At 32.5% G+C, this 16579-nt stretch overlaps 2 protein-coding genes across 2 annotated transcripts in view; one reads left to right on the forward strand and one right to left on the reverse strand.

Annotated features, from left to right (window-relative positions):
• The first annotated feature begins 390 nt into the window (after positions 1-390).
• Positions 391-10462, forward strand: LOC119638889 (probable sodium/potassium/calcium exchanger CG1090). Its single transcript, XM_038035978.1, has 7 exons — positions 391-891; positions 6081-6269; positions 6335-6578; positions 6638-6927; positions 6989-7988; positions 9794-9982; positions 10058-10462. Exons 1-7 carry the CDS (start codon positions 889-891, stop codon positions 10066-10068), a joined length of 1926 nt encoding a protein of 641 aa, XP_037891906.1. The 5' UTR covers positions 391-888; the 3' UTR covers positions 10069-10462.
• The window catches only part of LOC119638888 (biorientation of chromosomes in cell division protein 1-like 1), a 44746-nt gene continuing 31562 nt past the window's right edge, over positions 3396-16579 (reverse strand). The window contains exon 4 of the mRNA XM_038035977.1: positions 3396-3430. Coding sequence (XP_037891905.1) covers positions 3411-3430 — 20 coding nt within the window. The 3' untranslated portion in view covers positions 3396-3410. The remainder of the gene's footprint in view (positions 3431-16579) is intronic.

Raw genomic sequence — 16579 nt, forward strand, 5'->3', positions numbered from 1 at the left:
AAAAAAAAAAAAAAAAAAAAAAAAAAAATCTTTTATTAAAAAAAAAAATACAAAGAAAAAAAAAAATTACATAGAAAACGTTTTAGACTTGGCGACGACACCAACACACAGTATATTATATTAAAATAGTAACGCAAGTGCTCTCAATGTCTTCCTTTTTTCAACATTAATACATGATTACATGAAAGGACTTTTCTTCCTTTTTTCGAATGGCATTAAAACGGAAATATTGAGTGAATTAAATAAATAAAACAAAAAAAACAAAAAAAAAACAAAAAATAATGAAATTGAAATTGATTTAAAAAGAAAAACATTACTAATAATAACAATAATAACAATAATAATAAGAATAATTATGAATGAAAAAATGTTTTGCATAAGAATTAGCTGAAAAATGAAAATTCTACAGAAATGAAAAAAGAAATGAGAAAAAGATAGAAAAAAAAAAAAAGAAGAAAAATGAAAGTACGACAGAGAGATGAAGTAATCGTCATATGAAAATAGCATGTAAAGCATGATGATGATGTATATTGAAAAGTAGTTGAATGAACTAAAAGTTACGAAAAAAGAAAAAAAAAAAAAAATTTATTAAATAATAAGTTCGTGGCATTTATAAAAGAAATTCAAAGAAACGGAGCTTAACTTGAAAGAAAGACATAATAATAATAATAATAATAATAATAATAAGAGCCATCTATAGCATCTAAGCCAAAAAAAAAGAGTGTAACTAAAATTAAACTAAACAAACAAACAAACGGTTAATCTCCCATGAATCGCAATTCAAAATCAAGAATTATTTAATATTACGATTAAAAAAGGAAAAGATATTTAATCAAAAAGAAAAAAAGCAGAAAAAGAAAAGTTCATCCTTCCAGACAAGAGAGAAAAATGGTAAATAACTGCGCCTGGGGGAAATATTCTTATAAAAGCCTTTACTTATTTTTAATTGAATTTTAATTATAATCATAAATAAGAAAGCAATTCAATTTTGTTTGTTCCTTTGTCATTTGTTTATGTCCAAGTGAGTGGGTTTATATGTTTATTTGTGGACGAGTGCATATGGGTGTATGTATATTCAGCATGCAAGTGTGAGTGTTCTTCGATAGTAAATTAATTCTAAATTTTTTTTTTTTTTTGCTTTATACAATTTGTTGTTGAATAACGACGACCTAGAATGAAAGAGAAAATTAATTGGCAGAAAAGCCAAGCGCCGCAATAAACACAAAAGGATCTACAATTGCATTTCCTCAATGAGATGGCAATTGTTGAGAATTTAACAACAACAATAAAACAAAAGGATAACTGCTTTCTTTTGGTCTCTTAATACTCTGTTTAGACAAACGAACAAACCACAATAACAATAACAACAACAACAACAACAACAACAGCAACGACAATTATAACAACAAAAAAGTACTAACAGGAAAACATTTGTATTCGCAAATTCAATGTGTTTTTCTCGGTCTCGTTTTTTTTTTTTGTTTAATGAGAAAAGCCCAAGAAACGGAAGAATTGTAGAAATATATGCCTACACGTAGATATATATATATATATATATGTATACATGCTTGTAAGTATCTATGTTTGTTTATATGTCCGTTGAGGTGTATATCGGGAAATATGATGTAAGAGCAGTCTTCTTCTTCTTCTTCTCCGTCTCCTCTTCTTCTTAAACTATTTCTTTTTTTTCTTTTTTCTTCTTCTTCTTTTTCTATTGCAAATGTTCAAGCGACAAGAGGGGAATCACGTTAGAAATGACCATAAATGTCGTCATGGTTAATGTTATCCAGTCATGTGCAGTGATGTATCTTCCTTGAAGTGTTCGGCACCTAACCATTTATTAGTGCCTTTTTTTTCTTCTTTCACCCATCAAGTAACTCTCTTACTCTCTTTTATTATAATACAAGTATTTGAATACTTGTGTGTGTCCATTGCGTTGTCTTCTACATACACACACACATTCCAAATTTAGTTCTGTTTCTACTAATCATTATTACAACAGTACGGTACATGTGTACAAAATGTAACAATAACAACAACAAGTCGACTTTACAAAATATACGCACAGAAAAACAAACTGAAAATTGTAAATCGATAAAATGAGCGAATTAGCGACCGACATATTGACGAGTTCACTGTCTATGGCCGAGTAGCCCACTCACTCTTCATCATCATCATCATCATCGTCGTCATCATCATCATCATCGTCATCATCATCATCATCAATAAAACACAACAACAACGACGTTGTCTACATCATATGTTTCCCTTAAGCACCCCCTTTCGAACGGCATCCCTTGTCTTTTCCACCTTTTCTTCCCGACTTCTCTTAACTTCCCTTAACTAATAGGGTGGCTCGCTGCTGACTTACATCAATTTATTGTATGTGTACAAAATATATGTATGTATATGTATATATATATATATTATGTGTGTACGTGTATGCATTTGCGTTGTTCTCTTCTTTCATATTGTACTTTATCAATAGATTCCGTTTGTATAGCACAGAGAGTGTTTATTATTATTTTCCCACTTAACATAGATGCCGCATATCGCCCTAATATTATTATTATCAAGTCGTTCATATATCAGTCTCTGTCGTTATTTTATTGTATTTGAATTTATATATTGTGTATCAATAATTTGTCAAATCAAGTATTCATCGTCAAACTTGACTTAACTTGATGCCGATTTAGCTGCCAAATCATTGGTCACTGCACTGTATTGTGCTTGATATTCTGCTGAAGATTTCTATGCATTTTTTTTTTTAAATTTTATTTTAATATAACGCTTGTTATGCGGTTTTAAGAAACTGACAACGAATACACATGTACCCGCACAAAATGCCTACAAGTAATTCATTAGCATTGAAGACATTTGTTGTCTTAAATATCAAATTACTTTGTTGTTTGTTTTACTATAGATTGCGGTGGTATTTCCTTCTGCCTTCTGTCTTCTATCTTCTGTCTTTTCTCTTCGCTCTTGTTTCTTCTCTTTTCCCTCATAACTTTTTGTTTTTTCTTGTTTGCTTTGCAATCACTTCACTCAACAACAGACTTGCGACATATTTAGAAGAAACAAAGTCAATAATCTTTGGTTGAACCCGGTTGTTTGCCACAGAGCGAGTTGAAAACTTATAAAAAAATAAAATAATGAATGCCCTTCGCACCATCAATGCGTTCAAGTAAGCAATACAGCAAGTATCAACCAGTCCAGTGAAAATATTTTAATATAAGCTTAAGACGAAGCATTAATGAATCGCTGGAAATTCGATTCTTGGTCAACAAGGACGATAGAAAGTTACGATCAATTTGATAAAAAGAATAATAATGAAAACTTACTCTTACAGTTCCGGCAATTAATTAACCACATGGGCCACTATTAAGGCAATCACGAAGATTTGAATAGATTTAAAGTCGACAGGATCGATCTGAAAATACAATCAATCGAAAGAACTAATGTTAGCAGGGTATCAATAAGTTACACTTGTTATGGAATTTTCTCAAGACAGAAATGCAATGATGAAGATTAGAATCATAGTCAACAGGATCAGCCTGAAGATACAATTAATCGGAAAAACTAACGTTACCAAGCTATCAATAAGTTGCAGTTCCGACAAGTAGTTAATAAGAAAACCTACGTCGATCTACGTCGAGTGACACAGAGCGGGAGAGTTATGAGTAATGCCATAAAGTGCACTGTGTGCAGACTTGTCAGCGTCATGAGTCACACCCTGAAAATATTCTTCAAGATAATACACGAGAGATTTTATAAAAAATGTGCAAAAATCACTGGGTGAACCCTAATGTGAAGGAATGGGAACACGTGAAGACTTATTCTGGATTATCATTATTTTGGGTCACAACTGCCGAGATGTCCGAAAGGACATTTTCATGTGTTTCATCGACTATGAAAAACCACTCGACACAGTCCAGCACGATGAATTAAATACCCTTCTTAAGTCCAGAGATATAGACGACAAGAAATGCATAAAAAATATTGACATCCAACGAGCCGAACTTGACAACACGGTAACAGAACAAATAAATATACGTAAAGGAGTCAAACAAGAATGCGTCGATTCAATTTTATTGCTCAATATGTAGACCCAGGGTATATAGGGAGGAGGGGATGATATTCTTTAATCGATGGTGCATGCATTAAACTCCTGCAGCAATACATACGGAATTAAAAAAAACGTTAAGAAAACCAAAGACATGACCGTTAGCAGAAAAACACGTTTAACAATACAACCACAACAAGTCCAGGATATGCTAATAGAATGTGTATTAAAATTTGAATATATCGCGGTTACTGGATTAACGAAAAATAGGCGTCTCTCCGCCGAATAGATGCACCGAGATCTACATTTTATAAATATAACAAAGTTCTCACACAAACCGTTAAGTCCGTATGAACGTTAAAGTTCGCTTCGTAAACTCTTTAGGTTTGATCTGTTTTGCTCCACGCTATGGGGAGAGAGACGTCGGAGATGGTTCACATGAAATGTAAGTTGATCGTAGATCGCTAAAAATACCCTTGTTACGAACGAGTAATAAACACGAAAGTAATTCAAAAAATCGGTCAAGATCATGAACTAAAAAACCCACATGGGTCACCTAATGGGAGATCAAAAATATTATATGCTGCAGTTCATGCTACCAACAAGCCGTGATATGTAGAGGAAATAAGCATCTTGGCATCGCAATATAGGTCAATAGATGGGCATAAGCAGTGTATAGCATGTTTTCTGAAATTGTTACAAACCTTCTTACAAAAAGGATAACTTAACATACTTGTAGATAATCTTGATAGATAATGACTATGAACGTTTAAAAAGATATCGTGCATATCATTTTAAACTTTCATGGAATAACTAATTCTATATATCAAAATATCGGACGTACAGATCAAGAGATGTTTAATGCGTAATTTTAAGGGATTTTCAATAAAAGTCTTAACTAATGCGAAATTGTACTGGACAATGTTGTAATTTCGCCACTTTCAACCATTTAAACCATAATACATACAAACATTCTAAAGCAATTTCCACCATAAAATCTTAAACGTTTTGTAACGCCTTCACTTATTTGTTGTGGGAACGAATGGATTCAAGAGACGGTCTGGTCTCATCACATCTACAAATTTCCAAATTTATTTAGTAAATTAAAATAGTATTTGTCACCGATTTTTGTCGAGAAATATGAAAAATTCCGAAAGGCAGTCATTGTGTGGGAAGCGGTAGAGATAAAAGGAGTTCGAACTAAATCATTCTTAATAGGGATTATCCACTAATGAAAACACTCCGAACTCAATCAATTGCGACCAAGAAAACGTGAACAAATATCAAGCGGACAGACGGATAGACGGATTGTTATGCTTTATCCGGTTCAGAAAATTATTTAAAATTGATTGGTAATAAATAAGGCGGTGGGTCTACCTCAACCTTTCCTAGGCATAATAAAGGCGTTCGGAGAACGTCGTAGGTACAGCTTACCTTTGGTTGGCTTTCGTATAAAAGGAAAATATCTATTTATCTTGAACTAAGGAAAGGCAAACATCTATTTATCTTGAATTAAGGAAAGGCAAATGTCTTTATAGAATTTTCATCGCAGTTATATTATATATTATTATGACGATACGTTATGGTGCCATAAGTTATTTATATGATTTTCTTATCATAAATAAAACGTTCTTCATGAAGAGCGGTTTCATTCAATTTAAGAGAGTTATATTTAGTAAAAAAAAAAAAAAAACTTTCACACCTTTGCATTACTGTTACGTTATTAAGTCTTTGCATTATTCTTGACGATGCGAGGCAAGCCAATCCGTATAAGCTTTTAAGTAAACGCGATTTTGGCGCCAAAACGACGGCTAAGCTCTACGAGACTTATTTGCTTGCATCTATGCTCTTATTTATTGTTTATATCATATTTGAGATTTTTGCAAGCAGCGGTTTTGTTAATCATACGTGCATAACGATTTCAATGCAGTTAATGCAATATGCATACCTAGTAGTTATGGTACACAGTGCCGTTAATCAAGGTAATCAGAAATGCTTAAGTGTTTTCTCTTTTCAGGCTTTTCGACGAAGAACCAGACGAACTCGTATGTGGAATATGGGAATAATTTTTCTCATTTATTACACAATTACCATATATTCCGTTAAGAGCAACGACGCGACAGAGAGATCATTGGATGCTGACGAGATTCCCATTACTGATGAAAATAACGAACCCGTTACAGATCTAAATGACTTTACGGATCAAGTAAGTGTTAACGATTTTTTTTTTCAATTTTAAATCAATTCAAAAATTGTTGGCTGGTTTTCAAGAGCAACTTTGAGACGACACTCGCTACCTATACGCTGGAGAAAGAAGCCGTACCAACTTGGCGACCGAAACGTGAAAACTGCACACCGCCTGCCATCGAACAATTCCCGAGACCTTTGATGAGCAAATGGCTACGAACACACGGTGGCCTTGTAATACATATTATTGTCGCCGTCTTCACCTTTTTCGGTCTGGCTATAGTCTGTGATGAATACTTCGTCGCTAGTTTGGATCGACTATGCGAAGGTATATGTAGATCCTTTCTACCATTAACGTAATAATTCATTTGCGATCCTTATGAACAGAATTGAAATTATCTCCGGATGTGGCTGGTGCTACTTTCATGGCGGCCGGCAGTTCGGCTCCGGAATTGGCCACAGTCGTTATTGGGGTCTTCTTTGCCAAAGATGATATCGGCATTAGCGGCGTAATTGGTTCGGCAGTCTTTAACATTATGTTTGTGATATCGGTTTGTGCTCTTTGTTCTGGTACCGTCTGCCAATTGAATTGGTGGCCTTTGGTTCGCGACTGCTTTTTCTATTGTATCTCTATACTGGTGATGTTAATCATAATTTTCAATGACGTGATATCATGCGTAAGTGAATTTAAAGTATTTCCCTCTGTCGTATTTGTGTAAACAATGCTAACAATTTCAGTTTGAATCTGTCGTAATGTTACTATGCTATGTCGGCTATTGTGTCGCATTGTATTTCAACTCTGCTCTCGAACGTTGGGCTTTATCTCTAAATCTTCCCTTTAAACTTCCGACAAAAGAGGAGCAATCCTCTTTGGTTACCTATAAGAATGTAACTGACAATACTTATACGCAAGGCACTCAGCAGCAGACTAATTTGTCACAAGAGCCAGACGCCACTACCGCACCGCAAGAAACTCAGCAGCAACAACAATCGAACAGTGAATATCAAAATTATACCGACCCGAATGCTAGTTGGGATCCTAACGCTGCCTGGGGCGACGTACCTGCCAATCCAGTAGGTGTCAGTGCTGGTAGCACTCAACCACCGGCCGATGATTGGGGCATGAATCAATTTAATGCGGGCCAAGGCCAAGAGAATATGGCTTATAATCCAGATCAACCGGAAAGTTCGGCCACAAAAAGTGCCTCTACCGACAACACGAAACCTGTGGTGGGTACACCGCAACCGGCCGGTAGCGATTATTACAAATCAACTGAACGTTCGAAAGAAGCTCGCCCCAATCCTTTAGAACGTCCCACAGAAGGTGGACCTTTAGCACTGATCTCCTGGCACGTGGTCTATCCAATACATTTTTTGTGTCAGAAAACGATGCCCGATTGTCGTACTGAGAAATATCGTAATTGGTATCCGTTTACGTTCATGATCTCAATGATTTGGATTTCATTTTATTCGTATTTTATGGTTTGGATGATAACCGTAATCGGGTCAACTCTGGCCATACCCGATACAGTAATGGGTTTAACGTTTGTTGCTGCTGGTGTTTCGGTACCCGATGCCCTAAGCTCAATAGCGGTTATCAAAGAGGGATTTGGCGACATGGCTGTTTCAAATGCAATCGGCTCGAATGTCTTTGATATCCTAGTGTGCTTAGGTCTTCCGTGGTTCATACAAACAGCCATCATTAAACCCGGCTCTCATGTTAATGTTATTTCGAAAGGTAAGTAACTTAAAACCGTTTCATAAATCTACACATTTACACATATCTGAAGCCAACAACGATTATATCGACTGGAAGGAGAATGATTTGAAGTTTGTATTTACATTTAATAATCTCAGGTAAAAATTCCTATAAGCTAATCTTATGTAGAAGACGCACATCACGTATAGTGTAGATTTTTTCATTTTCAAAATTAAAGCACATAAGCTTTTGAAAATATCAAGATTTTGCACTTTAATTTTCATTTTGAAACTTGGCCCAAAATGATTCGATCGAGTTATATGTACTTTTATTAGAGAATTATGAACTTTTTAAAAATGTTCATTTTTTTTTTTTGTTTTATGTATATTATGGCACAATCTGTTTTGTTGGCCGACAAAAGCTAGCTTAAGCACGCAAAACACGGAACTTATTAAAGTTACAAAGTAGCAGATAGGGGACAATTGTTAATCGCAAAAGAATTTTTGAACTCCCTGTACCCTCATAATTTATTATGAATCACATAAGAATCAAGTGTTCGCCGCTTTTATCACTTACTCTTCGGCACGCGAAACGTAACAGTGTAACAGTTAGAATGAGTATTCGAGGGATATGTACGAAGACAACAACATGTGATTAATTGAACATGGATTGGCTGTACCAAATTTATGGGGAGCGAGGCAGGGACTTAGAATAGAGAAACAGAGATTTGCTAGTTTTTGATTGAGCCTCACTAAGCTGATGCCTTTTCTTACCGTAAAAGCCTTTATAGCATCATTATCCCATTGGAGAGCTTCTCTAACGTAACTAACCCTTAACACTTAAGATGGAAGGATTGACAATGCATGGATGGTTTAAATTTGATTGTAATACGTGTTCATCTCCAAAGATTACGTTTACGATTAGGGTGTATTTGGGAACACATTGCCCATCTTATTTTTGCGAAACAATGTAGAACAATAACAGTTTCATCTCCAAGACAAAACAAAAGCATGAGAAGAATTAGCCGTATACTGGTGGCCATGAAGTTCCCAGTGGTCATAATGAAGTATGTGAGAGATTCGGTATTGACCGAATTAAAAATGCCAAGAATACTGATAGATATACATATAAGGGAATAGTAACACAGTTCGTGGATTTGTGGTTTGCCTCTAATGTGGATAAGATATCGTTCTGAGGGGAGCGCAGCTAAGTAATAGATGACATCGTAATTGTGACAGAGTTTGAATTTGCTTCAGTAAGAAAGACATTCAGTTTGGCAAGTTCGACTGTCTTGTAGTTGCAATTGCAAGATCTCTCCAACTAAAGGTCTCTGTCGTACTGGTGCAGCAAAACCGGCCACGCAAGAGAGAGTTAGTTGCCTTATTATTAATAAATTTGCTTGTGATGGCAATAGATCTACAAACGCTCACTCACGACCTGAAAACTAATTTGCATGCGAGTTAGACGATATCTGCTTAACCAAAATGATCAGACTACGCTGACTTAAAGATCGGCAACTAGTGACTAAAATTGAAAACGAAAATAGACGACCGCTTAACAAGAGCACATGCATTTTTGAATAGCTTCACTTTATTTGGTTGGAGAATGGAAATTTTGCTCCTCTTTTCTATCACATATAGCTGTTGCCCACGTATAACTATAGGGCGTTACGACTTCGAATTCGATTTCGACTTTTACGACAATCACTTGAAATTTTCGTTTTAGACAATGTGAACTAATCGTGGCCTTTATCACCTTTTTAATGTTTCGGTATTCGAATTAAATTTGTTCTTACTTTTTAATGTTCATTTTGTTTGTTGTTTCTTCTAATCAATTCATTGAAGGTTTGGCTTATTCAACACTATCACTCTTCTCTACGGTATTATTTTTAATAATATCCACTCACTTGAATGGCTGGAAATTGGATCGACGATTAGGTATTATACTGATGATATGGTATTTGCTTTTCATAACTCTAGCATCACTTTATGAAATGAATGTATTTGGTTTCATGAATCCACCCGAGTGTCCAAGTAAGATATATATATATATATATTCAATATTCTTATGTATAACGAAAAATTACAATTTTTTCATTATCATCTTAGGTGACTATTAAGTATTAAGAAATGTTTCTAAATATCTGCCTACATACATGTTTCCCACAAACTTTGGAATCTTGAAATGGAATTCATTTTCCTTTAATGAAAAATCGTACGTTGCAAAATATATGTGAAATTGTTTACAATCAAGAAATGTTCGTTACACTATTAATTCAGAGCCAATGCATTCAAAAAATATAAGGAAATTTTAAAACTAAAAAAATAAAAAAAAAATAATAATAATAATAATAATAATTCATTAAAAAAATCCATTGTATACATAATCATCTAGAAAAAGGATTTACGAGCGAAGACAGCACATGCGTTATATTAAAGAGAATCGTTAAATAAAACACACAATTAATGGAAAAATATATTCGTAAACTGGTATTATATACAGATATATATATATATATATACATACATTGATATATATTGATATATAAATATATTTTCAAAAAAGGACTTGAAAATCATAAACCATAGATAAAAACTAAAATCACATCATATATATATATATATATATATATATATATATGCATATAAAAAATATATTTTACATTTTTACAACGCACCGGAAAAGAAAAAATTCAACTAAAATTTAATTAACAAAAAACACACTAACAAACATAATTATATAATAGTTTTGGGAAAAAGAAGATACGATCAAAACTAGTGAGTAACAAATAATACTTGTGTCGTAGTTAGGAATCGATTATTTTTATTTAATCAAAAAAAAAAAAAAATTTTTTTTTTTTTTTTTTCATTTCAAAATTTCAAGCAATAGAAGTAAAATATGGTTTCTATTAAAAAGGCCTCTGATAATTGCGAGAAACGATTAACAAACAAAGCAACGAATTTTCAAAACCAAAGCGTTTTTTTTTTTTTATACCTGATGATGTACGTTATAGAAGAAAGAGTTATTTAAAAAAATATTTATTTTTAATTTCATTATTTATTAGATTTTGTAAATGTTGGCTTCACTATGTCCAATTTTGAAGTCACGCGTAGATCGGGAGTTTTCTCTGAATGTATTTCGTAATCATTTCAAGGGCATTTCTAATCTAGTCCACTTTCGCTTCCTTTCAATGAGTATTAAAATTATGTAAATTAATGAACAGAAAGAAACAGTCAAAGAAGCAAAGAAAGCTATTTTCGACCTTTTTTTCTTGGGAGAATCTTTCATCTCCACAAGCTAAGGTGAATACGGGAAGTTTGTTAGGTAGATATTTAAAAGAATTTTGATTTTATTTACACTATAAGAGCACACACACACTTAAGCACATTAGTGACTTATGGTCGGCAATTTTGGCGACTGCTTTTGCTATCTGCGAGACTGTGGCTGTCGAGTTTAAAATTTTTAAACGGAGCAGCAAGTCCATTGAACATAAATCCTTCAACCAAACAATTAGAAGGGTCTCCTAGATTCGATCAAGTTCGTTTCTAATACCCAGACATACACATCAGGGACTTCATGTAGTGTATTCTTATTAGGCAAAAGACGTCATGTCCGTCTCTGCATCGCATAGAGCTGACGCTTAGCATTTTCATTCTAAATTGATGGTATCAAGAAGCTACCCTAGCTCTACTATACTTATAGTAGACAAAAAAAGTGATAATGAACAATCCTTAGACCATATTTAATACCTACATTTATGAATATAACCATTTATTACTGCCATTAAATGGGAGTGGGATTCGCTCAAAACAGGCAAACACGTCAAACTTGCAGTTCACTCGGGATATTTAGTTATAAACCGAACTAAATATATGTTAGAGTCAGTGTAAAATGCAAATCAATTAACCATTTGCCGACACACTCACGTGGTCGTCCCACAGCTCACGCTCACAGTGGACGAACAACAGCAAATTATAATTTACAATGGAAATTGAACTACAATTGGGCATAAATAATTAACAAACGCCCTTCAAAGGTAGGGTGAATTTTTTGTGTTATTCTCCTCAAAACGTTTTTAACATCCAGAAGTTAGCTGCAGCGGTCCTATTAAATATATATGTACACTTTATCAGTATCAAAGTGAACATGTCTGCCCGTCTGTCCCTTTAATTAATGTCTGTGATAAACATTTTCCCGTTCGCAAAACATTTTGCCAAACCCTTGGCAGGCAAGACATCATTTGCGAGCACTTCTTTTCTCATTGCTTTTTTCAAAAACAAAAATATTGAGACTTTCTCGTTAGAAAAAATCGGCCATGCTCTTCGAATAATATGTCGAAATTTTTCATTTTTCATTTTTTTTCGTTTTTTTATGAAATACGAAGGGGGGGACATAAACCTTCTTTGATTGCTTTGCTTTTTGTTTTTCTGTTAAACAAACTATTAAGAAATTTTTTAAATATATCAACAATTTGTTTACGCAAATTGATTGATCTTTCGTAAATGAATTCGCGAAAATTACCAATAATTTTATTCTCAGAGAGAGTAACATAGCTTCTTAATGTGATAAATGTTTTCAAAATTCGGTAAATCGTGCAACTCTAAGTTTATTTGCTCTTTGCCATTTCATTGATATTAAGCTCTCTCTCTCTCTCTCTCTCTCTCTCTCTCTCTATCTCTCTATCTCTCTAAAGTTATTAAAAGATTTTAGAGAAAATTCTTCACCAGAGTTCTCAATGCCTTAGAGTTGGAATTATTCGTTAGCTTACTATTCCACTACACATTTTTTTCAAAAAAAAAGTACTGAAAAATAAATAATATTTTATTTGTTTTATATATATATATATATATTTATTTTTATATTTTGAAGATTCATAGGTAAGATGTGAGTGAATCTTGTTAAAAGCAAATTAAATATTTTTTTTATACTCAACACCGAAAGATAGAATTATGACCCGACATACATTACATTGACTCTATCCGGTATACATGTAACGGTAACCAACAATAAATTGGATCTCAATTCAACTAAAGCTAACTCATTTTGGAACATTCCTAATTTTATTCAAGTTCCGACAAGTCAAAGAGAAAGCATTAATTGCCTTGGAATCAAGAAACAAACGTTACACTGCTTTCCCACATCCACTATTAGGTGCGGAACAGGCGGTATATGGCACACATTAAATATTCCTTAAAGTTTACATATTCTTGGTCCGAATAAAATTTTGTTGGTCCGTTTGTCCTTTACACATCAAATCACGCAAATATTCCTCTCGGCCAGAGTAAGGTTGTGTATCAGCAGGACTATTTGTCGGTCCGTCTGTCCTCTACCAATGAAATCATACAAATATACTCTTAAGTTTACCTATTCCCGGTCACAGTAAGATAGTGTTTCAACATAGCCTGTCTGTCCGTTTGCCCTTTGCACATTAAATCACACAAATATTCCCTTCAGGTTATATAGTTTTAGCTAGTGTCCGACTGTCTGGCATTTTGCTTCAAATATGTGCCCATTCAATTTAAGTAACTACCCTAGCAATATGGCCACATGGATCATATATGGCAAGCTTTCACGTATAGTTTCATCAGCAACTATTTTAAATTTCCTAACCCACGAAAGGATCATTTTCCCTTTGGCTGTTAAATGGATACCTTAGGATTCCTGTGATTGGTAAAAGATGGTTTTTTATACTTGCCGTTACGTTATGAAAATATTAAGTTAAAAGTGTTTAAAGTCAATTGTTCTCAATTTATGATAATATAAAATGAAGTCAAATTAATTGAAATTAAAAAAAAAAAAAACATTTATAAAAATTCATCTAAAAACAACAAAATAAATTAAAATTATGCTACTAATGCAATAAATGTGAAAAAAAAATTAATCTTTTATTTAATTAATTTTTTTAATTAATTAGATAAAACAAAATTAATAAAATTAAAAATTTCAGTCAATTTTTATTAACAATTTCGTCATTTTACCCATTAATACGGCTTTCAAATTTTTACATTTTTATCAATATTTAAAAAAAGCAAAGTTATTATTAAATTAATGAAAAAAACAAAAAAAAAAAAATAAGAAAAAAAAATGCAATTTTTACTTCAATAAGAAATTTTTAAACAAATTAGTGGTAGTTAATAATTTTTATTTGTTGTTAGTTAAACTAAATTTCGTTCATTCACAATTAAGAAAATGTAAAATCCAAGCATTGAATGTTTGATATTTTTTTTGTATTATATGTTAAAATATTGTGTGTAATTAAAATACTTCCTATCTTTATGTAATTCCTTTCCTAAATATCTAAATATACCAAAAGAAAATATATAAAGAGCTTTTGTTTCCACTAAAAATCAGGTCATTCTACAAAAGCAAAAAATAAAAAGAATGTAAAGAAAGTCAATCTGCAATTAGCCAACGGCTCTAACGGTTCTAATGTTGTATTATTCAAATAACTTGAAATTGTTAAATATCCATAGTTTTTATATCTTGTTATCTAACTTTATGTTGTGTTAATAAAATTTATATGTAATCTAAGATCACTTTATAACCCATATAGCCTATAGCGTATACATTATATATACAGCACGTAGAGATATATATGTATTGGTTTGTTTCGAAAGGTTTGCAGCTTTCTCTGTTCTGAAAAAGTTTTTTGCTCTATACATATATTTCTCATTCTCTACTTCGATGCCGCAAACTGTCCATCCAAACTGTCCACTGCAAGAAATCACAAAGAGAAGAAACTTGTGGAATTGTTTTTGTTGCTAGCGGTCATCAAGAATACATAGGAAGGAAAGCAATTCTCTTAATTTAGCCATTAGACGGACACTTTGACGACATCTATAGTATAGCTAGGACTTATCGATTTTTCAATTCATTGTGTCAGTGGGGGCGTACAAAGAGGTCTCTCTCGACTTTTTCTCTCTACTCCAGGATTTTTTAGTGCACCAAACCCCCTTCCTACTAAGCTTTCTCAGCTAGCATTTAGACTTAAGGAGATTTTGTTCGATCATCTTACATATGCCAATACGTCAGCTTTCCCCAATACCAAATGTATTCGCAGACTAGTTTCCACAGGACTGCTACTAATAATTTTTGTCGCATAGAATAAAATATTTCAGTTATATTTTTTAAGAATCACCTTTTACAAAATTTTCTCGCATGCGATCGGGTATTATTATGTAGTAGAATCACTTGATATTTTCAATAGTTTTTACTAAAATTGTGTGAATTTTTCTCCGCTTTTTCCCATTTTTTTCAACACCAGTTCCAGAGCATCAGATGTTTCCAGTGCTAAAGAGATTTTAAAGGACACTCTCTTTCACCGGCTGCAATAAAGCAATGTTCTTTTAGAGTTTAACTTGCTCTTTTCCGTGAGAACATCCCAATTGGCATTCGTCGTCAATTCGTCAAGGATGAATATCCTTGTTACATAATTTCCCACATCACTTAAACTTGAGATTTGAAAGCAAACATATATTTTTATTGCTCTAGTGGCAATCATTTAGGCTAATTATCTATTTTTCTGTTTAGAGCTTTTAAAGTAACCCTTATTGCATTTAATAGGGAACATTATGAAGCTTAAAAGTTTCAGTTTTAAATTTCAGAATCCTCTTTCGGATAATTAATTACTGCACATATACAACAGAATTGCTTTTAAAGGTCGCAGTTAATTAGGCATCAAAGGTATCAATATTTTTAAGACGACTGGATCTCGGTAAAAGTTATAAAATGCACAAATGTGAAAATGGCGGCTATTTACTGTAACACCTTGTTAATAGAAACCGAAAAAAACCTTTTCGAAGCGAAGGAAAATATAAAAGACTTCACCGCGAAGGAAATAAAATGCAAAATATTTGCAGAACTTGGAAGGAAATGAAAAGCTACGAACTTATGAAACAGCCATATATATATATATATATATATATTACATATATAGAAACATAACTGATAACCAAACATTGAGCACAGGAAATAAAGTCATTTATATAAACTTATATACAAGAAGAATATATCGATAATGAAATCACGTTCCATCATATAGTCGGGTAAAGAATGAAGTATAACAACAAATAAATTCTTAATATACTCTAATTCTTCTAAATATAAAAAAAAAAAAAAGAAAAAGAAATGAAAAAGTCAACTTTTACAAAAACAACCCTAACAACAAACCTACCTAAACTACAATAATTTGAAAAGTATACAGAAAAGCATGCTTAAGGATAATAACTTAATTAATATGTTTATGTATTTTTGTTAATAAAAACTAAATAATTTATATTTCTATATGTATACATACATGCATATATTTTGATTATCAATTTTTCCCAAATAAATTCGGAAATTTTTAAATTCTTTAGAAAAAAAACATGTATAAGAAAAAAAAAAAAAAAAAAAAAAAAAAAAAAAAACAACAACTTTGCCTGTATATATAAAATTATTAACTAAAAATAAACTATTTACGGTTCTAATTATTTATCGAATGTGTGCAAGAACCCAATCTCATTAGAAGAAAATAAAAAAAAAAAAAAAAAAACGTTATTTTTTGTTCTCTTGTTTTCTTATTTATAAAAAAAACTATAATTATAATCAGTTAAGCCACAGTGAATGGATCAGTTATAATGAATCAATCA

This window comes from Glossina fuscipes, unplaced genomic scaffold (genome assembly GCF_014805625.2).
Source record: "Glossina fuscipes isolate IAEA_lab_2018 unplaced genomic scaffold, Yale_Gfus_2 110, whole genome shotgun sequence".
NCBI lineage: Eukaryota > Metazoa > Arthropoda > Insecta > Diptera > Glossinidae > Glossina > Glossina fuscipes.